The sequence below is a fragment of the Eschrichtius robustus genome, chromosome 15 (genome assembly GCF_028021215.1).
Source record: "Eschrichtius robustus isolate mEscRob2 chromosome 15, mEscRob2.pri, whole genome shotgun sequence".
Classification (NCBI taxonomy): Eukaryota; Metazoa; Chordata; class Mammalia; order Artiodactyla; family Eschrichtiidae; genus Eschrichtius; species Eschrichtius robustus.
The window spans coordinates 82,969,756-82,994,404 of record NC_090838.1 but is presented as its reverse complement, the minus strand read 5'-3'; the positions used below and the strand labels follow the sequence as shown (position 1 = coordinate 82,994,404).

Sequence of the window (24,649 nt, the reverse complement as noted above, 5' to 3'; positions counted from 1 at the left end):
CCTGTGTCCCTCAGAGACAGCATGGGACAGAAACCCTACCCTCCACTGCCAATTAGAACTTCACACAAGTGAAAAACAAATTTCCAGTGCATTAAGTCAGTCAAGCTTTGGATTGTATCTGTTAGAGTAGATATCATTGCTCTTAGTTAATACACTTATCAGGCTGAAGATTATTCCAACTGGCAGCATTTAGTGGAAATCACAAACTGGTTCTTGGCAAAGGTTTAGACCCTGACTGTGCTCCTACAACCTCAGTATCATTAAGGGGGCCTTTGTTTCCTCAGTTATAAAAGTCAATAGTTAAGACTCTTTTCTATATTAAATATGATGTTTGTATCCTGACTGAGTTCCGGAGCAGCTGTCACGCTGAAGAAAGAAACGTTATTTTCATGCTGCACAGACTCATTTTTCATTCTGTCACTGGATTTCAGAAAATGCATTAAAATGTCTCCTCTGACTTAAGGGAAACAGATGGCAACTGTGCAAACAATTTTCCTGGTTTACGAAGGTTTTGCCAAGTGCCTCAGGAAATGTAATGGAAGTACTTTAATTGGGAGGCAAGGCACCAGGTTCTTCCTGCAGCCCGGTCCTTCCCCACCTCTGTGGCCTGGAGTGAATCACTTCCTCTCTTAGGGACCCAATTTTCTCCTGTTGGTAATGAATGGAGCTAGACATGGTTTGTCTCTTCCAGTTCAAACAGTCCGCAAATCTACAAAGACCCTCCAAGATCACACTAAGTCTATATACTATTCAGTCTAACATGGTCCCAGACTCAGCTGCAGCCCAGACAGGCCCAGTTAAGGCACCACCTTCAGAAGCAGTTTTCAGGGCTTCAGAAATTACCGAAAGTGATCACCAGAGGGCGCGCCAGAGCAAGAGAGGAGAAAACAGCAAGTACCATGTGACTGCTGAACGATCCTTGTTCATTTCACTCATTCATTTGGGTAAACATGTATTGGACACCAAGTGTATGCCAGACGCTTGTTAATCACGGAGAGCGCAGCGGTGAGTGCGATCCCTCATGAGATGCCTGGGTGATGCAAGAAATAATGAGGGATGTGAAGACTATTCTTTTTCATGGAAGTGGAAGATATGATATCCTGGGCAGAGACAAGTGTCAATGATACGTTGTGCGTGGTTATTTTTGCGATCCTGGTTTTTCCCTAGGTTGATGTGTCCCGGTGTATGTGCCTTACATTTGGGTGGGCTCCTCCTGGTTTCTGTTATTAATTTCGGCAGCTACCCCTTGTCTAGTACTTATCCAAATTCCCAGCCACGCCAATTACAATATTGACTAAATATTTACCCTTTCTCCTCACTTCACTTTAAAGGGCCATGAAATTTGGGGTTCAAGCAATAGAGATGAGCCTTTCTAATCTGTAAGGGTCCTAGGTTTCTTTTGAGGACTACTCCAATCCACTTGCAGTATCACAGTCATGCCAACTCAGAGAATAAATTGAAAAGTATTCCATATCTGTGTATCTCCTTGACATAGGAATTATCAGTTTCAAAAAAAAAATGCTTATAAAGAAACTGCTTGAAAACTGTCTTGTATTTGGTTCTTTTGGAGGAGGTAGGTCTTTGACAAACTCCTCAATTTCTTCTAAAATTAGTGTCTATCTCTTCTTGCGCAAATTATTCCATTTATTTTGGGAGATAAGGAATTGTGCCCTTCATTTAGATGTTCAAAAAGCAAAAGCCTATCTGGGGGGAGGGGCAATTGGATGAAGGTGGTCAAAAGGTACAAACTTCCAGTTATAAGATAAATAAGTACTAGGGATGTAACGTACAACCTGATAAAGATAATTAACACTGCTGTGTGTTACCTATGAAAGCTGTTAAGAGAGTAAACCCTAAATTCTCTTCGCAAGGAAAATGATGTGTTTTCTATTTCTTTAATTTTGTCTCTGTATGAGATGATGGATGGTCACTAAACTTATTGTGATCATCATTCCATGATGTAGGTAAGTCAAATCATGATGCTGTATGCCTTAAACTTACACAGTGTTGTACACCAGTTATATCTCAATAAAACTGGAAGAAAATATTAAAAATTTAAAAACAAAAATAAAATTTTAAAAAAGCAATGGCCTATGGGGCTTTAATCTGAATATGGGTAGAAAATGAGAAGAATAAACATTCTATCAAACCAACCCTGCCTAACCTAGAAACCCTGGACAAGTGGGTTTCTGGAAAATGAAGTAAGAGGACGAGTCAAGCATGAGGTGAGGAGGGGCAGAGAGAAGGCAATGGTACAGGAATCATGACAGCAGTCAGGGAGATCAATAATCCCATTGCAATAAGAATCTAAAACAGGAAGGGATCACACGTTTGAGAAGCTTCTGAGAATCCTTGAAAAGGTGCAGCCTTCACCAACATGTCACAGGGAGGCCCGGGCAGTTTTATTTGAATAACAAAAAAGGGTGAATTAACTGATTAATGAATAAACAAAATGTGGTATATCCATGCAGTGGGATATTATTCAGTAATAAAAAAGAAGGAAGCACTGATACACGCTACAGCAGAGATGAACCTTGAAAACATTAGGCTAAGTGAAAGAAGCCAAACACAAAAGACCACATGTTATGATTCTACTTTTATGGAACGTTCAGAATGAGAAAATATAGAGAAACAGGAAGTAGATTAGCAGTTGCCAGCAGCTGGGAAAGATGAGAATACTAAGAGGTGATAGAGAAGGAGAACGGAGTTTCTTTTTCGAGGTGATGAAAATATTCCCAAATTATGATGATGGTTGCATTTGTAGTGTGATATGGTGAATATACTAAAAAACACTGAGCTGTGTACTTTAAATGGGTGGATTGTATGGCATGTAAATTATATCTCAGTAGTGATATTACCCCCAAATCACTACCAAAAAAAGAAATGGAAAAAAATAATAGTGAGGATGGCCGCAGAAGGCTGGAAGAGTGGGGGAAATCCAGGCAGCATGTGCTTTAATTCTTAAAAGCTTTTTGGTATGCTATAATCTCTTCCTCATTCTCAATGTCTATATGTGTTTTTCTCTTTTTCCTTGGTCACACTGTCTAGAAATTTGTCTATTTTATTGATCATTTTCAAATAAATATCTCTTGGTTTTATTCACCAAAATAGCTTTGTTTTTTATGTGCTGCTGTTTTTTATTTTTACTAATTATGTCCTTCTACCTTCTTTTGGTATATCTTGTTCTGTGGCTAGCTTCTTGAGTTTAATGCTTAGTTTATTATGCTTGATCTCTTGGCTCTTTTTCTTTAATAAATTTATTTATTTTATTTTTGGCTGTGTTGGGTTTTCGTTGCTGTGCACGGGCTTTCTCTAGTTGTGGCAAGCTGGGGCTACTCTTCGTTGCGGTGCGCGTGCTTCTCATTGCAGTGGCTTCTCTTGTTGTGGAGCACAGGCTCTAGGCACGCAGGCTTCAGTAGTTGTGGTGTGTGGGCTCAGTAGTTGTGGCTCGTGGGCTCTGGAGCACAGGCTCAGAAGTTGTGGTGCACGGGTTTAGCTGCTCCGCGGCATGTTATTTGCTCCGGCATGCTTCCCGGACCAGGGATCAAACAAGTGAGCCCTGCATTGGCAGGCAGATTCTTAACCACTGTGCCACCAAGGAAGTCCTCTTGGCTCTTTAATCAGTAAAGAAAACACATTTTCATTTGAGACCCACTGTGATTCCATCCCATGAATTTTAATATGCAGTATTAAATACTAAGAGTATTTGATAAATACTTAATATTTAATCAATAAAATACTGCATTTTAATATGCAGTATTCTCACTGTTGTTGACGCTTCAATAATTCGTTGCTCTGTAATTTGATATATTTCCTTTTTAAGATTTTTGGAGTGGTAATTTTTTAATTTCCAAGTCAGTAGTTTGTTAGTTGGCTACTTTATGGCTAAGTTCTAGGTTTATTGCATTGTGGTAAAGATAATGTGACCAAAATGATTTCTACTTTGGGACAATGTATAAATGTTTCATTCTCTTTTCGGCCCAGTACACAGCTAAATGTTATCAATATTCCATAGGCATTTGAAAAGATTATGTTTTCAATGTTATATACCCAAGTATCTACTGATATATATGTGTGTGTGTGTGTATTATATATATACACATATATATTAAAATGAATTGAGACATATATCTCTTTTTCTTTTTCTAATGGGGGTCAGTATGTGGATTAGAAAGAATCTATTTGAAGCTTGTGCTTCTCAACCAGGGAACTTAGACAGAAATATTCTCAGCTACTTTTGGAAATGTCCCTTATTATATAAACACACTTGGGAAAGAGGCAAATAATCTTTAACACGTTAATGCCAGCAAAATTATTTCACACTATTGTCAGTTCTGTTATTCGACACAGGATAGGATGATGGGCCTGGGAAGGAATGAAGAAGGGAGAGAGATTCCAGTTTTCATTGTGTTGGTCCCAACTTCTTTGTCTATATAGAAAGTCTTCTGGTGTAATTGTCATTTTCTCAAGTTCTTATTGTTTCTCTAATAAAAAATTTTAACGTATTTTGATGAATTTTGACTCAGTATAAAAGTCCATCACTATTAAGTCTTCTTGGTGAATTGCATCTTTTATCTATAGTCAAAATATCCTAATTCACCAGCTTAGGATTCAAAATTCACAGAAGAACAGAGAGCAATGGACATTCCATTTCCTAACTGCATCCTTGCACTTCCTAAGAGCAAACTAACCTCCCCTTTTGAGGAATTACTTCCTTCTGATTAGGTGGAGTCAGCTGAGGATGTCATGGGACCGACCCTTTCCTTAGCCAAGGGGTAGCCCTTGACCCAAGCTAGGCTAAACAAACCTCCCCACTTGTTGAATCTTGAGGAAAAGGACCCAGAGACTGAAAGCATTTCATTCTATCTAATCACTCGACCTGAGCAGGCTGTTCCTGACATAAGAACATTTGAGGATGAGCGTGAATATAAGTTAGAGACTTGGAGGCACTGCCATGACTTCAAGTGTGTTTTGACCCTCCCCACCTTCCTCACCACCACTGCCACCACCAGCCTCTCTCTCAGCCCCTAATGGTCCCTGAGCCCCAAGGGACACACCCCTCCTTGGGCCCCAAGCCCACCCATTTCCTGTCCTTAGGAAAATTGGCAGTCTCAATACCCACTGCCTTGTTATTGTGCTTTCCAAATGATATTCACAAAAACAGATCAATCTGATATAAATGTATTTCCCACAGTCTGAGCTCTTCAGTCTTATATCATTTATTATATTTGATTTTGTCCCTGGAAGTGCTCTTTCCTCTAATTCTATTTCTCCAATATTACATATTGTCCTTCCTTCAGTTAGCAGTTGCCTGACAATCCTCATCCATTGCATTAGTTGTTCCAATCATTTCATGTATTAGTTTTAAATACATCTCTTTTCAACAACATATGGCCAGATTTGTGTGTTTCATTCACTGTTCTTGGTCTTTCAGTTGTAAAGTTTTTCTCATTTATATTGTCAAGGTACAAATTTTTCCAAAAAAATTAAAGTTCTCATGCATATATATTGTGAGCATGTGTCAAAGATTCATTTAATTTATTGATGACGGAACCAGATGATAAAGCTGGTGAAAGGAGGTCATAGATACACACACACACACACACACACACCCCTATCAAGGCTAGAATAAGATTGCTAAACAAGATTCAAAACTGGTTAATGTCCTACAGAGCAATAAAACCATAAGCCTTGTGGAGTGGTCTTACCAGAAAAAAATCATTTGTCATTTTCATGATATCAGTTTTTTCTAGGCTAATATCTAACTTTTTGGAATCTAGTCTGTAATCAGTAATAAATACAAGTCAAACAAACTTTATTTCTCTAGCAAATCAAAGGACCTTGAAAGGACACATAGTGTTGAAGAAAAATCATGTATGACAGTTATTAAAGAATGGTAAGGCTTGGGAATTCCCTGGCAGTTCCGTGGCTGGGACTCCTCGCTTTCACTGCCAAGTGCCCAGGTTCGACCCCTGGTCAAGGCTCCCACAAGCCACGCAGCACAGCCAAAAAAAAAAAAAAAATGGTAAGGCAGACCCTATTCCGGACCATTACCATCATAAGTGTAGGGACCACCATGCAGCAATGGGGTTATACAGAAGGGGAGAGAGATTGGGCTTCAAATACAAGGACTAGTGGGAATTTATAGCCAAGGAGCAGGGTAGGGGTCAGTGGATAGAAAATTTCTAAGAGGAAACATCAGGAGTAGTTCTGATTCTGGCTGAACCAACCTGATGGGAGCCTTGCTGAAGGCAGGCCAGGGTCCTCAGACATTACCTGGGAGATGACGGGATATAAGGAACTCAATTAGATATCAAGGGGGATGCAGGATGGGGAATTCTGGTTAAATTGACTTAGCAGGATTCTTGCTAAAACTGGACAATGCAGTGATAAACACAGAAGCCCAAAATTCAGGGCCTGCTTGAGAATAGAGTTCAGAGGAGCCTGAGTAGAGTTTGGTCAAGGAGAGAATTTTTCTCAGTAGTCATTACTTTGCCTTACCTTCAAGCTTTGGATAACTTAACTTTTATTATAGTTTGTTCTATTTGGACTTGGCCCGCCCATCTTATTTTATATTTCTGTTTATCATATTTTTCTCTTGATTTTTTATTTCCTTGTCCTGAATTTTGCTACTTTGGTTTATTAATTGTTTTTCTTCTTCTGGTGCTTTGGAAGACGTTTATCCCATTGCTGTTGAATGCCTGTCACTTGACCCCTTTTTATTTCCATCACTAGTCACATGGCCTGAAGGGCAAGTGCCAGGCATCCCGGGTGTTACTCTACCTTCCACCAGCCCCCATCCCACTTCCAGCCCCAATGTCTTTTAACTCCGAGGTGCATGTGCTTTTTTGAGGGCTTTGTGGGAAAAACTAGTATTGGCTGCTTCAAGGGCCCCTGCCTATTTTTGTGATGGAATGGAAGATTCTAGATTCTAGTTGCTCCATCATTTCAATCATGTAATTTAAATCTGTGCAGTTTTCCCCCAATTTTTTTTTCCTCCTAACAGGATCCTTTGTGATGCTCCAATCATGGAATATATTTATTCTCATGTTTATATTTTTTCTGTCATTGCAAAGGGAGTTTGAGAGTGGTGGACAGGTCCATCATATTCAATGTAAAAGTCCACATTATTCCTTGCTTCCATGGTTGGGTTTCTTGATTTTTCTTTTTGTTTCTTTGTTGTTTGTTTTCTTGCCACCCTGCCCTCTTCCCATCCTTCCCTCTTAGGTTCGGAACTCTAGTCTCAGCCAGGATGATCAGGGCACTTTGGGGTGGAGGGTGCGTTAAGGGGAAGGGAGTGATCTGTGCTTCTTTCCCCAGCACCAGACTAATAGCCCTTAAATGTGATGCTGATTAGTATCGGGAGAAGAGCCAGGAACCAGCCTAGTTTAACCCCACTTAGAACCCAAAGGAGCCAATTTAAGAAAGATACAGTTTAAGATGATGAATTAAACTCACACATTCAATCACAATACCCCTTTGTTTAAAAACAAAATTAAGGGGCTTCTCTGGTGGCGCAGTGGTTAAGAATCCACCTGCCAATGCAGGGGACACGGGTTTGAGCCCTGGTCCGGGAAGATCCCACATCTCGCAGAGCAGCTAAGCCCGCGCGCCACAACTACTGAGCCTGCGCTCTAGAGCCTGTGAGCCATAACTACTGAAGCCTGTGTGCCTAAAGGCCGTGCTCTGAAACAAGAGAAGCCACCGTAATGAGAAGCCAGCGCACCGCAAAAAAGAGCAGCCCCCGCTCACCACGACTAAAGAAAGCCCGTGCGCAGCAACAAAGACCCAACACAGCCAAAAAGTAAATAAATAAATAAATACTTTAAAAAAAAACAAAATTAAAAAACCCTAAAATGCAAAAAAAAAAAAATTTCAGAAATTATTTTAAAGAAATAAACCCACAGGGAATTCCCTGGCGGTCCAGTGGTTAGGACTCTGCACTCTCATTGCCAAGGGTCTGGGTTCAATCCCTGGTCAGGGAACTAAAATCCCACAAGCATCACGGTGCAGCCAAAATAATAATAATAATAATAAACAAACCTACAAGGACAAGAAGAACAGGGCAGAGTCAACAGCAGCAAAATATTAGGTTGAGTGGTAACCACCTTAACTGACCCGTGGAGCTGAACAGAAGAGCTGGTGGAACTCGAAAGCAGAGAGAGATTGAAATCCTTTTGAAATGGGATCTGGATATACATATTGAGGGAATGAGGCAACGTCGCAGAGTGGGCAGGAAAGATGCAGAGCCCAGGTCGTTAGTCAAGATGAGCAAGACTGCGGGGGGGACCATGGTCAGAGGGGTGGGAGGGGGCACTCAGTGAGGGTCCCTGAGCCAGCACAAAGCAGAGTAGAGTGTCCATAAAGGACCTGAGGATTTTGACAACAAAGGCAAGAAGTGTGAAGAACCAAACCTGAATTCACGTACTCCACAGCTGTCTGCGGAGCTGGTCCGCGATGGGTTTCTCTGAGTAGGGTGAGAGGAGACGCAGGGCTGGGTGCCAAGCAGACAGATAGGGAGCCAGGGAACTCCAGGGCCGAGCTCAAAGGGCTCATCACTAGTGGAAACCCGCTGGAAACCACAAGCCTCAATATGTAAATCTCCAAGGGTCCATAAGCCCTGGTACGTTGCTGCTGTTGTCTCTTTCACTCTAGAACGTCAAGAAACACCTGCAGCCTTAATGTCCTCGTGGAAACAAGATGAGTGTCTACATTTTCCAGAGTGGGACCAAAATCTTGGGTCACGTTTACGGCACGCGCGTTTGCACGTGGTTGGGCAAAGGACTTTGCTTCTCTCAGCGTGTCTCTCTTCAGAGATGAATGGAAAGAGACACAGCTCCAAAGCAGCAAAGCAGCAGCGAGTTTCCAAGTGACCTCCTCTGTCTCCCTCCTTCCAGGCTAATGAAGCCATCCTTGCCCCCTTGGAGACACAGGGCAGATGTCCATTTGTGGCACTCTAGCCCGAAGACCGGCAATTGATCAGATTCTGAGCGCCACTGAATGCGGACTCCAGAATTTCCTCCTACCCTCTTGGAATATCAGCTTAAGTCAAGCACAAATGACAGACACTATGATCCTAAGGAGGGAGGGATCAAACTGAAGTCAAAGAATCACCTGCCGGGGACTCTACTGTGAATGACGAGCTGAAGAAAACCTTTGAACCACAAACTTCAGGATGGATTATCAGACACAAATATTCTGGAGCCAGGTAGGGAAGCCCCCATCCTTCAAACTTTGTGAAGAGCAAAATTGTGTCATTGTGTCTCTAAAATGCTGGGTGATTTACTCTGTGGTACTGGTGGGAGGCAGACCTCTCAAATAGGCTGGTTAATCATCCTACTTCATCCTCTTATTGGCTGCTTTGTGCTCCAATGCAAAGCTCTATCATAATTAGTTTATGGTGAAGATGTCAGTTATTTTCTATTTTTTTAGAGACTATTTTTCTACTCATTTCCAACCTGGGGACAATCTAAGGAGTTTCCTTTTTCTCCCCTCACCCCAGTGTTTTCTGCCAAGTGCATTGCTTCCATTGGGTGACTTCATTCCCAGGGTCTAATCTGCAGACTGGTGCAACTAAGTGCATGAGCTCTGAGTGGAAATCCCAGCTCTGCCACTCACTGCCATGAGCAAGTCACTTAACCTCTCTGCACTCAAGTTTCCTCGTCTACAAAATAAGGGATAGAGTAGTCTCTAGTTCCTAAATTTGGAGGGATAATTAAATGTGGTGATCAATGTACAATGTCTGGCACTTCACAAATGCTCAATAAATTTCAACTATTTAGATTGGTATTGCTTGCATCTCTGCAGAGAAAATCACTTTCTATCCTCTTTAATATCCATGTCGACTGTGTCCTCAGTGTAATTTTTACACTTAATTTCCACTCTCTATCTCCAATTTGCTTTCTCTCTTTCTTCGTCTTCTGGTGAGATCCACTGCTGATTCTGCTATTCAAGGTAACTAGCAAAGCTGTCAGTGACAAAATCAATGAAGGCTACCCTAATCTTCAGAATTACTATTACAATTTCTTTTGTAAAACTTACTATTTCAGTGGTCTGTATTAGTCCTTGGTCCATTATAATTTATCAGCTCTGATCTATTATTGATTTTCAACTATTTGTGGTAGGGTTGTTTTTTGGGGTATTTTTTTTTCATTCATTCTGCAAATGTTTGTTGAGCATTTACCAAGTGAAGATGCTGGACTGGGCCTTCCAAATATAAGACAATGAAACATCAACCAGCTTACAATCCAGTAGGGTAGAAAGAATCTGACAGCAGATAAGAGCAACTAGGTGTTCTAGGCCCAGTGACCTCCCTCTGTACTCTACAAAGTTGAGTCACTTGCTAGGAGATAATGCAACAGAAGGTCTCTCTTGAGTTGAGTCTTGAAAGACAATTTGTTGTTCACAAGCTCATGGAGGTGAGCAAAAGTGTCTCCAAGAAGAGGGAGAGTTTTGTAAAAGCTGGAGGTCACAGAAGTACAGTAAGGGCTTGAAGATGCTGGGAGCAATGTATGCTAAGGTGGGAATGGAAGTTTAAGAGGGAAACAGGACTGCAATAAGTAAAGCTGGACTCACAGCAAAATGAGGTCTTCAGGGCCCTTGATGGGGTTACTATGGAAACACCAAGGCACGCCATGATTCCCTGGCAGCTCCAAAGACAGCATGCACCTGGTTCAGCTCATTGTGGCGTGGTGGGTACCCCTCTAGCTCTACCTATTCTGTGACAACAGACAACCAACCAAGTAAAGTCTGCTTTTCTACTCTTTTGATCTTTGCTTTTGTTTCACAGGCCATCTATAGCTTCATTCCAAAATAGATTTCAAAATAAGACATGGGCCTTTGTTTGATACGCATTTAGTCTTTTTTGAAACAACATGGTGGCAAAGGAGAGGTTCAAATAGGAAAACATTCTTTATTAATATTATTAACGAAAGAAGCTAAAAAGTTTCATAATGACATTGAATGAGGTTTATCATTTGCAAAAGCCCCCCCACCCCACGAGAAGGTATAAAGAAGTGCACTTTTTAAAATGAGCTTATTTATAAAGCAGAAATAGAGTCACAGATGTAGAAAACAAACTTATGGCTACCAAAGGGGAAAGGCAGGGGAGAGATAAATTAGGAGTTTGGGATTAACAGATACACACTACTGTACATAAAATGGATAAACAACAAGGCCCTACTGTATAGCCCAGGGAATTACATTCAATATCTTGTAATAATGTATAATGGAAAAGAATGTGAAAAAGAATATCTATGTAAAAGTATATGTATGTGTGTATATAGCTGAATCACTTTGCTGTACACCTGAATCTAGCACAACATTGTAAATCAACTATATTTCAATTGCTTAAAAGTACAGGGGTTGTTTTTTTTTAATGTGCTTATCTTTCTTTGTAATTTATATTCAACCTACTTTCCAAAAAATAAACAAACAAATTAATAAATAAATAAGCAGCAGTCCAGATGTGGGAGACTGCTAAAATATGGGACCATCAGGCCATAGACATAAATAAATCATCTTCTAGGATTTTAGAGCTCACCTAAGAATGACAAACGTTCTCTGTCAGGGAAGCCGCAGGCCCTCCACTCCTGCTTGAGAAGGGAGTTAAGCTTCAGTAGCTGACCCAGGGCTCTGTTCCCCTTAGGTGAGAAGGGTTTTTGCACAGTGAGACAGTGGATAGCTACCACTGTGGTGGACGTTCAGTGGAGGAACCAAGCTGGAGATCAAACGTGAGTAAAACCTAAACTTTCCTTTCTCGGTTGTCTGTGTCTTATGGTCCCTGTGTCTCTGAAGTGATCCGTATGCTGACTCTTTGAAACCAGACTCTGAGATCCTCCAGGGCAAAGCTACAGTCCGTAATCAAACTGGAGAATTGATTGCACGTTTTCTATGAAGAACAAGAGTCAGGCATTGGGTGAGAATACCTTGTCTGAGTGATAGTTTCAGAAATTTATTGGGGAGCAAAGCATATGTTTTGAACAGAGCTTTGCTCAATGGTCAGGAAGGGACACAGTTTTTGTACAGGAGCGAGGTTAAGAGGAAACTTTGTGTCTATACTTTCGGCTCAGGAACCAAAATAGAGATCAAACGTAAGTATTTTTTTCAACTGATTCTTTGCCGTTTCTGTCTAATTGGTTTGCTTTTTGTTCCCTTTTGCGTGTTTTCATTCATTAGGTGTCAGGGATAAAACAAATTTCATTCCCAGATTAGGTACAGGGGAGGGGAAATTGTTCTACAGGAGGCTAACTGATGACTAATTTTTAAGATTTCCAAACCAAAATAACTGAATTGGGGAAGGGGGCTTGCTGCCCTTTCAGGGTAGGGTTTTGTGCAAGTGGAAGTTAAGGGGAATCACTGTGGTTCACTTTCAGCCCAGGGACCACAGTGGAGATTAAATGTGAGTACATTTTTGCTCAGTTATTTGTGAGGTTTTCATCCTGCTGTATCATTTGTGCAAATTTGTGACATTTTGGTTAAATGAGCCATTCCTGGTGACCCAAAAGTAAAAGGCAGAAAACCAGAAGATAGTCAATTTTTAAGCTGAACAAACAGAAAAGTTGTTGAATTTGTAAGGAGAGTAGGGTTTGTGGAGAGAAAGGGGAAGAAAAATCTGGATTTTTCTGTGAATTAGCCTTTTTCCTGTGATTGGCTTCAGAGGGAGGTTGTTGATCAGGGAAGTGTGTTAGCTCACTCACTGTGGCTTACGTTCGGCCAGGGGACCAAGGTGGAAATCAAACGTAAGTGCACTTTTCTACTCCTTATTCTTATAGAGTCGTGAAATTTGGGGGTTTTCATGCTTGGGATATGAGTTGAGGTCACTTTCGAACAGAATAGGATTCTTCTGAAAATTAGATCAGAAAGGGACTGAAAATCAGGTTGTCTCGGAAGAGCAAAGAGCTAGTTAGTTTACGTGGCATCTAAATGGCCAGATTTTCTCTGTATCCCACAGTCAAATGTCTTTAGCAGCAAAAACAGGTTTTTGTTGAGGGGAAAGTAATTAAGTTAACGCTGAGGATCACCTTTGGCCAAGGGACACGTCTGGAGATTAAACGTAAGTAATTTTTCTCTACTACCTTCTGAAATGTGTCTGGGTCTAAATGCCAGTGTTGACTTTTAGAGGCTTAAGTATGAGTTTTGTGGAGATGGGTAAATGAGAACATTTCAGATTTATTATTAATTTCAAAAGTTAAACTCAGCTCCAAACCTGGATTTGTAGACAAAAAGATTAATCTACACCAAATGACTCAAAGGGAAAAAAAATTAGTGTCGATGAAAAAGGAATCCTTGCAGCTCTAAAAGAGCTAAAGCGAATTAATTTTCATTGAAATTTGCCAAATATTGTATTGATTTTTGCTCGTATGTACAACACGGAAAAGTAGAGAAATGTATTTCTTAGTCTGTTTTCTCTCTTCTGTCCGATATATTATTTTATGAGAATAAAAATCAATAGGATGCACTACAAAATCAGTAAGAAGTTAGAAAAGCATATTTATTTGTGTTAAAGTTGCCGCTTAATTGTGAATCAGCAGCGATGTCATTTTTAGAGGCTAAAATGAGTGCTAAACTGTCAATATTTAGAAATTCTATAGAGATTCTATACCTTAACAGATTACTCGTTTTTAAAAAACTACATTTCTATATTAGACTAAACTGGAAATGATCTCTTATCATAATGGAGGAAAGACGGTTGTCCCCAAAAGCTCAGTTTTGAAGTAATTTGTTTAAGTGAAGGAAAATAAAATAGTTGCGTTTTTTAGATGCCCACAGACATGTAGAAAAATAGGAAATATTTTGAGTATGTTCTTTGTTATTACTTGCTGGGGTTTTTATACTGCAGAGGAGGCCGTGGCACAGCTAGGGTGGTCTGTAGACTTCTTGGCGGTCTTTTTTCGTGATTGAATGACGTTGGCGGCCGGGTCCCAGGACTCTGGTGACGGCGCACCTGGCCGCTAAATGCCGCCAAAGGCCACGGCAACCCCGCGATTGCCCGTTCAGCTGTGCTGTGGCCCTCTTTCCTGACACAGTGATACAAATAATGTCGCTAACGGAAGAGAACAGAAATGTGATGGGCATGAGTTAACATGGGGAAAACAGGGAGAAACCTGATTTTTATTAGCGATTCCAGAAATGAAATTCACATTATTATATCCTCTTAATAAAAATTTCCAGTAGAAGACTATAAAGAACTTAAAGCTATTTTTTCTCAGTGATATGTAATTTTTTAAATATCTTCTCATCAAATGTATTTAAGTCATAAAAGCTCAATCCAAATGAAAAAAAAAAAAATATATATATATATATATATTTCACACATATATATATATATATATATATATAAATTCTTTCAGGGCAAAATCGACACCAGCAAAAATATAACTGAAGGCCAGCAATCTGGCCGTTCAGGTTTTGATCAATTAATTTTTACTGAGTTCAAAATAAATATCATTAAGGTATATTCGCTGACAAAAAATAAGATAAATTTGTGACATTTTTTAATTTTCAGAAATTTAGTGGCTTCAGTAGGATTATATTTCAGGTGTACAAAATATCTAACCATATATAAATACCATTGATAAAAACTTAATAGAATGTATTTTCCAATCCCCTCATTCTGTGATTAGAACATTTTTAATCTGGCTATTTTAATTATATACCCTTTAAAATAGTTTAGTTATTTGTTATTGTCATTGTTGTTTACGCCAGGTAATTTCAAAAGCAATACTTGAAAAAGATTATTTTTGGTTTGTGACAACCTGACAGGACTATTTTAGGGCCATTTTAAAACTCTTTTCAAACTATTTAAACTATGTAAGTATTTTAAACTGTTCTAAAACTGTTTTTAGGGCCTTTTAAACATCTTTTAATAAATTTTAAACTCCATTAGAAAGCTAGTAAGAGGTCTTACAAGAGTTTCCATATCAAATATGCTAATTGTTTAATGCAAGATAGAAAGTTTAAAGCTATCAAAAATTGATCCAAATAGGAGTATCTTCATAGAATATTTCCTCTCCTTTTTTTCTAGAATTCATATTATTTTGCTACTAAGGCTATTTTATAAAATTCTCTGAAAAAAAATAGTGATGATGGTTAGAAGAGAAGAAAGTATCAAAACATTAAAAATTCAGTATCTTATATTAAACTGCTTGGTTAACATGGAGGCTTATAGCTTTATAAAGGTTTATAGCTTTATAAAAATCTCTTCACTTATCTGTGACTTCTCACAGCAAAAGAAGATTCTTGATTTGTTATTTAACTCACGCTTTCCCACCTGAGGGCTTGAAGGCCCACAAAGGGCGTTTCCAGCAGGCCATCTGGCAGCTGTTCATGGTCAGAAGTGAAGCTAGCCAGTTCCTCCTGGGCAGGTGGCCAAAATTACAGCTGACCCTCCTGGTCTGGCTGAACCTTGCCCCATATGGTGACAGCCATCAGGCCAGGACCCAGGTCTCCCTCTGAGGCCTTTGCGAGGAGTGGGTGAGTTGCTGGCCTGATCACAGAGGGTGAAGGGGCCGATCCCCCCACCGACCCGGGCCCAGACTGAGTTTGGGGCTCACCCTGCATGGTGGGTCTGACCCCAACACGCCCAAAGGAAGCCCAGGAAGTGAAAGGCAGCCTGATATCACTGCACAGAACTAGGAGAGGTGCAGGGGAAATGATCTGTGCAAGTCCTGTTCTCACTTCTAAACTCTGAGGGGTCCAATGAAGTGGTTTTGTTTCTTGGCCTGAAGCACTGGGTTCCCTGCAGGAGGCAGAGAACACAGATGAAGGAGAGAAAGGTAAGGTCAGAAGAGCATGCAGAGAGCTTCGAAAGGCTGCAAAGAGTTCAAACAAAGCAATTTAGAACTTTCTTAAGGGGTAGGGGCTATAGGGAAAATCACCAAATCATGGCGATGAGAAATATGCTTCCTGGCTTCCCTAGTTGCTCCCTGGATGCCACAGAGTAAGCATGCTGCTCTCTGCATGTCTGTCCCTTACAGTTCCAGGCTCACCCACAAACAATGCACCCAAGTGGAGAACTTCCCTGTTACTTAAACACCACTCTCTGTGCTTCCTTCCTCAGGGTCTGATGCCCAGCCATCTGCCTTCCTCTTCCACCCATCTAAACAGCAGTTAGAGAATGGAACTGCCTCTTTCGTGTGCTTTGTGAATGGCTTTTACCCCAAAACTATCAAAGTCAGCTGGAAAGTGGATGGAGTTGTCCAGGACAGCAACATCCAGGAGAGTTTCACTGAGCAGGACAGCAAGGACAGCACATACAGCCTCAGCAGCACCCTGACACTGCCCAGTTCCCAGTACCAAAGCCATAGTCTCTACACCTGCGAGGTCAGTCACCAGTCCCTGGCCTCCGCCCTGGTCAAGAGCTTCAATAAGAACGAATGTTAGAGCGAGAGGCCCGCAGGCTCGTGCATCACCTGTGCTGGGTCCCAGCCCCCTCCCTCGCCTCCTCAGGCCTCAGGCCCTATTCCCTATTGCAATGCTCCAGCCCATCTCCCCACCTCATCCTCCTCCCCCTCTTTGGCTTTAATCATGCAAATGTTGGGGGGAAAATGAATAAATAAAGTGAATCTTTGCACCTGTGATTTCTCTCTCCTTCCTGATTTAAGCCTTTTAAACATTGTTGGGTTTTTTTTTCTTTTTTTTTTTAACATGTTTATTGGAGTATAATTGCTTTACAATGGTGTATTAGTTTCTGCTTTATAACAAAGTGAATCAGTTATACATATACATATGTCCCCATATCTCCTCCCTCTTGCATCTCCCTCCCTCCTACCCTCCCTATCCCACCCCTCTAGGTGGTCACAAAGCACCGAGCTGATCTCCCTGTACTACTCGGCTGCTTCCCACTAGCTATCTATTTTACGTTTGGGAGTGTATATATGTCCATGCCACTCTCTCACTTTGTCCCAGCTTAGCCTTCCCCCTCCCCGTATCCTCAAGTCCATTCTCTAGTAGGTCTGCATCTTTATTCCCCTCTTGCCCCTAGGTTCTTCATGACCTTTTTTTTTTTTTTTTTTTTTTTTTAGATTCCATATATATGTGTTAGCATACGGTATTTGTTTTTCTCTTTCTGACTTACTTCACTCTGTATGACAGTCTCTAGGTCCATCCACCTCACGAAGATGTACAGATTGCCAACAGACACATGAAAGAATGCTCAACATCATTAATCATTAGAGAAATGCAAATCAAAACTAAACTGCAATGAGATATCATCTCACACCGGTCAGAATGGCCATCATCAAAAAATCTACACACAATAAATGCTGGAGAGGGTGTGGAGAAAAGGGAACCGTCTTGCACTGTTGGTGGGAATGTAAATTGATACAGCCACTATAGAGAACAGTATGGAGGTTCCTTAAAAAACTAAAAATAGAACTACCATACGACCCAGTAATCCCACTACTGGGCATATACCCTGAGAAAACCATAATTCAAAAAGAGTCATGTACCACAATGTTCATTGCACCTCTATTTACAATAGCCAGGACATGGAAGCAACCTAAGTGTCCATCAACAGACGAATGGATAAAGAACATGTGGCACATATATACAATGGACTATTACTCAGCCATAAAAAGGAACAAAACATTGTTTTTCTAATGACCCAGTTTATCTTCCAAGGTAGGGGTCCCCAGTGGGTTGCATGGCAGGAGGTGAGTGGCAGGCAAGTGAGAGAAGCTTCGTCTGCAGCTCCCCATCGCCTGCATTACCACCTGAACCATCACCAACCCCTCCCACCACCTCCCCCCGCCCTGTGAAAAAATTGTCTTCCACCCGGTCCCTGGTGCCAAAAAGGTTGGGGACTGCTGCCAGCAGTTCTAAGGAACTAAATATTGAGTTGCTAAAAACTACACCATCATTTATAAAAATCATCATCCTCCATTCTACCCTACCATACTGTCCTCTATAAGACACTCTTCCATAAAACCCATAAGCCACCTTTCTTCCCAGCCCTCTCCTGGGCCATGGTATGAGAGGCTTGCTTCCTCTTTTTTTTTTTTTTTTTAAATTTATTTATTTAATTTATTTTATTTTTGGCTGCATTGGGTCTTCATTGCTGCACACAGGCTTTCTCTAGTTGCGGCAAGCGGGCTTCTCATTGCGGTGGCTTCTCTTGTTGCGGAGCATGGGCTCTAGGTGCACAGTAGTTGCGGTGCACGGGCTCAGTAGTTGTGGCGCACAGGCTTAGTTGCTCCGTGGCATGTGGGATCTTCCCGGACCAGGTCTCGAACCCGTGTCCCCTGCATTGACAGGCAGATTCTCAACCACTGCGCCACCAGGGAAGCCCCTTTTTTTTTTTTTAATTGAAATATAGTTAATTTACAATGTTGTGTTAGTTGCAGGGGTACAGCAAAGTGATTCAGTTGTACATATACATATATCCACTCTATTTTAGATTCTACTCCCATATAGGTCATTACAGAGTATTGAGTACTGTTCCCTGTGCCATACAGTAGGTTCTTATTAGTTATCTACTTTATTGGGATTGAGATGCTTGCTTCTTTGATTCCCCTCTTCAGTAGGCCCTCAGAGTCCTTTTAAGGGTGACGGTTCTTACTATCACATATTCTTTGATCCAGCCGAATCTAATTTACCAAAAGCAAATCTATCAAAAGAAGGGAACAGCTGGAAAGAGAGTCATCCATTGCAACACTATGTAAAATAACAAAACAATGATAACAACGTAAGTGAACAAGCAATAGGAAATGTTCAAGTCCGTTACGGCACTTCAACTTAAGGGAATATGATGCCTTCATTACATTTTACATACAATACGTATTGAGGGCCTCCTATCTGCCAAAGACCATGCTGATTGTTTTCCACAACATAATTTAATTCTCACTACGTTACATGGTTAAAAGCGTTCATTAAAATGTGAGTCAGGTTCTATAAAGCTGAGAGATATTCATACTCTATAACCCAGCAATCCTACACCTGAATGACTGTGTCCCTGTCCACCAAAAAAACTCATGCAAGAATTTTTCAGAGTAGCTTCATTAATAAAAGCCAAAAACTGGAAACAATCCAAATGCCCACCAACAGGAGAATGGGTCATTAAATTGTAGCATGTTTGCACATTGGAATACTATTCAACATAAGAACTAATAAACTACAACTGTACCCAACAACAATGATGAATCTCATAAACACGACATAAGCAAAAGAAACCAAGCACAAAAGACATGTCCTAAATATTATCATCTATATAAAGTTCAAAACCAGGAAAAATACAACTAGAAATTGAGATAGGGATTACTTTTGGCTGGGGGGTGGGGTGAGGTAATGCCTAGAAGGAGACAAGAAGGGGCTTATGAAGTTTTGGTAATGCGATGTGTGCCACTTTGTGAAACTTTACCGAGCTGTAAAATTATGATCTGTGCGCATCTCTGTATATACATTCTACTTCAAGATAAGTTCACATAAAGAAATATACTCAATTTACACATAAGAGAGGCTAAGAGGCATAAGTAATAGGTCAAGGCCACACAGCTGGTAAGTGGTGGTCCAGGAATCAAATCCCTTACCTGCCTAATTCTGCTTTCTCTCTTTTTTTTTTTTTTTTTTTAAATACTTATTCACTTGGCTGCGCTGGGTCTTAGTTGCAGCATGCGGGATCTTTAGTTGCGGCACGAGGGATTTTTTAGTTGCAGCATGTGGGATCTAGTTCCCTGACCAGGGATCAAACCCATGCCCCCTGCATCGAGGGTGAGGAGTCTTAATCGTTGGACCACCAGGGAAGTCCCCTAATTCTGCTCTCTTGACACGTATACAATTCTGCCTTCTAGTACTTACAATGCTGCACAGAATAGAGGGTCAAATGCTACCTTCCCAGGGACTCCTCCTCTATCTGGCTAACCAGGAGCATACATACATAGAAATGGAACCTTCAACAATGGGCAAAGGATGGAATTAACCTGGTCCAGATATTGGGATCCCATGTATGAAAGGATATGTGTTTGGGAAGCGGGGGGCAAGAGGGGCACATATAAAACCAACTTTGACTCTCCTCCCCCACTTCTGTGGGTGCACCCCAGCCCTTCCCCTCTCACTTTCTCATCCATCCAAACATTTACTGAGCACCTTTCTTAGCCTATACCCTGAAAGAGGTACAGAAGTAACTAAAATGGTGTCCTTTCCCTCAATAAATTTATAATCCAATTTTTCTTCTCTTTTTTCCTTTCCTTTGTCAGTCCTGGAGCAAGTGGGAAAGAACACTCATGGAAAAAAGTGGATAGAAGGACAACACTGACGTTGTACCTCTTGAGAATATTCATTATTATCACGTCTTTGAAATTTTGGAGGTCTGAGTAGAGTTCAGAAAGACTCAGTACTGTCCCTTCAAATGACATAAACTTTCTCATTCATCTCTGGTGGCAAAACTCAACAATCAATGGCACATCTGATCCCAAGCAAGGGTCTTCTCATAAAGCAAAACTCTGAAACCAGACCCACCATGACCCAAAGAAGTGAAGACAGGTGTTATGGGTTGAATTGTGTCCCTCAAAAAGATACGCTCAAATTCCCATTCCCTATAAATGTGACTTCATTTCGGAATAGGGTTCTTGCAGATGTAAATACTGAAATGCTGGTGAAGATGCAGTGAACTGGATCTTTCATACATTGCTGGTAGAAAAGTAATATGCCTCAGGCAACACTCTAGAAAATAGTTTGTCAGCTTCTTAAAAAACTAAACAAGATACACCAGCAATTGCATTCCAGGGCATTTATCCCCCCAAAATGAAAAAGTACGTCCACACAAAAACCTGTACCTAGTTTTCATAACAGGTTTGTATGTATAACTAAAAACTGGAAACAACCAACATGGCCCTCAATAGGTGGCTCAAAAGGTGACTCAGTAGATCCCTCAACATGCTTCTCAATAGGCTGAACAAATTGTGATACATCCATGTCATGGATGCCATGTAGCAATAAAAAGAAACAAAGTGGGCTTCCCTGGTGGCGCAGTGGTTGAGAATCTGCCTGCCAATGCAGGGGACATGGGTTCGAGCCCTGGTCTGGGAAGATCCCACATGCCGTGGAGCAACTAGGCCCGTGAGCCACAACTACTGAGCCTGCGCGTCTGGAGCTTGTGCTCCGCAACAAGAGAGGCCGCGATAGTGAGAGGCCCACGCACCGCGATGAAGAGTGGCCCCTGCTTGCCGCAACTAGAGAAAGCCCTCACACAGAAACGAAGACCCAACACAGCCAAAAATAAATAAATAAATAAATAAATAAATAAATAAATAAATAAATAAATAAATAATAAAAAAATAAAAGAATTCCTTTAAAAAAGAGAAAGGAACAAAGTACTGATACATGCAACAACTTGGATGATTCTGAAGTGTACTACACTGAGTGAAAAAAAGCCAGTCTCAACAGGTCACATAGTACATGATTCTTTTTTTTTTTTTTAAATTGGGGTATAGTTGTTTTACAATGTTGTGTTAGTTTCTACTGTACAGCGAAGTGGAGTTCCCTGTGCTATACAGCAGGTTCTTATTAGTTATCTATTTTATACATATTAGTGTATATATGTCAATCCCAGTCTCCCAATTCATCCCACCCCCCATCCCCCACTTTCCCCCCTTGGTGTCCATACATTTGTTCTCTACATCTGTGTCTCTATTTCTGCTTTGCAAACCAGTTCATCTGTAACATTTTTCTAGATTCCACATATATGTGTTAATATACAATATTTGTTTTTCTCTTTCTGACTTACTTCACTCTGTATGACAGTCTCTAGGTCCATCCATGTCTCTACAAATGACCCAATTTCGTTCCTTTCTATGGCTGAGTAATATAGTACATGATTCTTTTTCCATAACGTTCTTTTTTTCTTTCTTTTTTCTTGGCTGCGCCGAAGACCACTGGACTGCCAGGGAAGTCCCCTACATAACATTCTGGAAATGACAAAATTGTAGAGATGGAGAATAGATTACTGGTTGCCAGGGGTGAGGGATGGTGGGGGGGAAAAAAGACTGAATGTGACTATAAAGGGAGATCTTGGTGGTAAGGGAATAATCCTGTTTCTGGACTGCAGTGGTGGTTCCATACATCTAGACACGTGATAAAATGACATAAAATGATACACACACATTGTACCAATGTCACATTGCTGGGTTTGATATTGTGCTATAATCATGTTAAGAAGTAACCATCAGGGGAAACTGAGTGAAAGGCACACCAGACCTCTCTGTTCTATCTTTGCAACTTCCTGTTAATCTATAATTTTTTCAAAATAAAAAGTTTTAAGGACTTCCCTGGTGGTCCAGTGGTTAAGGCTCTGCACTTCCACAACAGGGAGTGCAGGTTCGATCCCTGTTCAGGGAACTGAGATCCCGCAGGCTGCGCAGCCAATAAATAAATAAATGAAAGGTTTTAAAAAAAAGGTTTAAAAAATGAGGTCATTGGGATGAATTGGGAGATTGGGATTGGCGTATATACACTACTATTTATAAAACAGATAACTAATGAGAACCTGCTGTATAGCACAGGGAACTCTACTCAGTGCTCTGTGGTGACCTAAGTGGGAAGGAAATCCAAAAGAGAGGGGATGTATATATACATATAGCTGATTCACTTCGCTGTACAGCAGAAACTAACACCACATTGTAAAGAAACTATGCCCCAATTTTAAAAAATAATAAAATAAAATGCAAAAAAAAAAAAGAAAAAGGAGGTCATTTTAGATTAAGGTGGGCCCTAAATCTAATGCCTGGTGTCCTTCTATGGAGAGGAAGATTAGAGGTACAGAGCCACACAGGGAAAAAGCCATGTGGTGATGAAGGCAGAGATTGGAGTGACGCAGTTGCAAGCTAATTTATGTCAAGGATCATTGGGGAGCCACCAAAGCTAGGAAAGAGACACAGGGTGGCTTCTGTTTCAGAGCTTCAAGGAAGAACCACTCTAATTTCAGGCTTCTGGCCTCCAGAACTGAAAGAGAATACATTTCTGCTGTTTTAAGCCACCCAGTTGGTGGTACTTTGTTACAGCAGCCCAAACAAACTAATATAATGGGGATGACAGAGATGAGAGTTCGGTTCTCAACAAACTTCCATCTGTACTGACAAGTCAGCCTCAGTAAACCATTAATGCTCTTACAGTCTAATAGGACAGTCAAGTGATGCACAAGAAGGTTACACCAGCACCATGAAGCAACAGCACCAGATAGGAGAATGGTTTAGGGAAATGGGAAATGACCAATAGTCTGTGGACCTGTGGCACCTTCTATGGGAAGATGAAGAGGCCTGGCAGGCACCTGAGATCCCTGGGGTCCGGGGTCTCAAGAAAGAACAAAGAGACTTGTTAGGCTGGGGACACAATGGAAGAGTTAGACCTTGGAATTGTCAGTTCTTGAACGAGGCAGTGTAAAAAGACAGATAAACATCTATCTCCACTTCCCCTTCCCCTTTCCTCTTTCATTTCTTATTCTCCATCAATCAGCTTTTGCTGCTTCTTCCTCCTCCTCTAATTCCCTTTCCCTCCCCAATTTCTTTCTCTCCCTCTGCCATTTCCTGATCTTTTTTTTATTACTATTTATTGACTCATCTTCTCTTCTTCCTTCCCTTTCTCCAAAATAATATATTCAAGTGTCAACTTGCTTTAGGACCTGTGGGAATGTGTTAGCACCAAATCTAAGCTACATGGTTAATTAATTAATTAATTAAGATACATGGTTAATTCTGGAAAAGTCTTCTTCTTAGAAAAAAGTTAATAGAAAGCTACGGCCCATTTTTGAAGCCACTCTGGTATACATACAGACATTAGAGCTGGAAAAGGACTCCAAGGTCCCCAATCTAGCTCTTTGTCTTAAGATCATGCGAAGAGGGCCCAGAGGGGAACTGACGTGCCCAAGAGTACTTGGGATGGTGTGGGTGGCCCATAGGAGTGGTGGGTGGAAGTGGTGGGTTAGTAGTTGGACTACCCCAACCTCATGACACTAAATATTTATTATTATTCTATAACTGATTCACTTTGCTATACACCTGAAACTACAATGTGTTAGTTTCAGGTGTATAGCAAAGTGAATCAGTTATATATATATATATATATATATATATATTATTATTCTAAACCCACTCCCAACTACCAGGAAGTTTTAAGTCTTCTTACTGTGTCTTAGTGTATATACAATCCACATGCTGCTTCCAAGATGTCCAGTTATTTTTATTCCCAAATAGTTGATGCCCAGCTCTGTGTCATGGATGTGGACCTCTTTTTACTCAGGAATGATGGCTGTTTCATGCGTGGTAAGCTTCAAAGTGTGCTGAGATGCTATCTCTGCCCAGGAGAAAGGTACCAACCCTGCTGCCCGTGGGGGCATGTCAGTGCAGGGCCCTCCAAGTTTTCCTTGACAGACCTCCTTTTCTCATTCTTTCATTCTGTAAGTATTGATTGAATGCTTAAAATATGCCCAGCACTGTTTTAGATGATAGAGATACAGCACAGGTAAAATTCTCTGCCCTCGTGAAACTTATAGTCTAGTTGGAGAGATAAATAATAAAAAAGATTAACACATAAAAATGTATTATCTTAATGATATGTATTAAAGAGAAAGAGGGCAGGAATTGTTAAAGTAGATTTATAAATTCAGACAAGTCATCAGGAATGTTGTCACTGAGAAGGTAACATTTAGGTAAAGACCTAA

At 40.8% G+C, this 24,649-nt stretch overlaps 1 protein-coding gene across 1 annotated transcript in view; it reads left to right on the top strand.

Moving 5' to 3' along the window:
- Positions 1–16,580, top strand: part of LOC137777266 (immunoglobulin kappa light chain-like) — a 29,166-nt gene extending 12,586 nt beyond the window's left edge. Inside the window, exons 3-4 of the mRNA XM_068564029.1 lie at positions 11,688–11,732; positions 16,061–16,580. Coding sequence (XP_068420130.1) covers positions 11,688–11,732; positions 16,061–16,383 — 368 coding nt within the window. The 3' untranslated portion in view covers positions 16,384–16,580. The remainder of the gene's footprint in view (positions 1–11,687; positions 11,733–16,060) is intronic.
- The last annotated feature ends 8,069 nt before the right edge of the window (positions 16,581–24,649 follow it).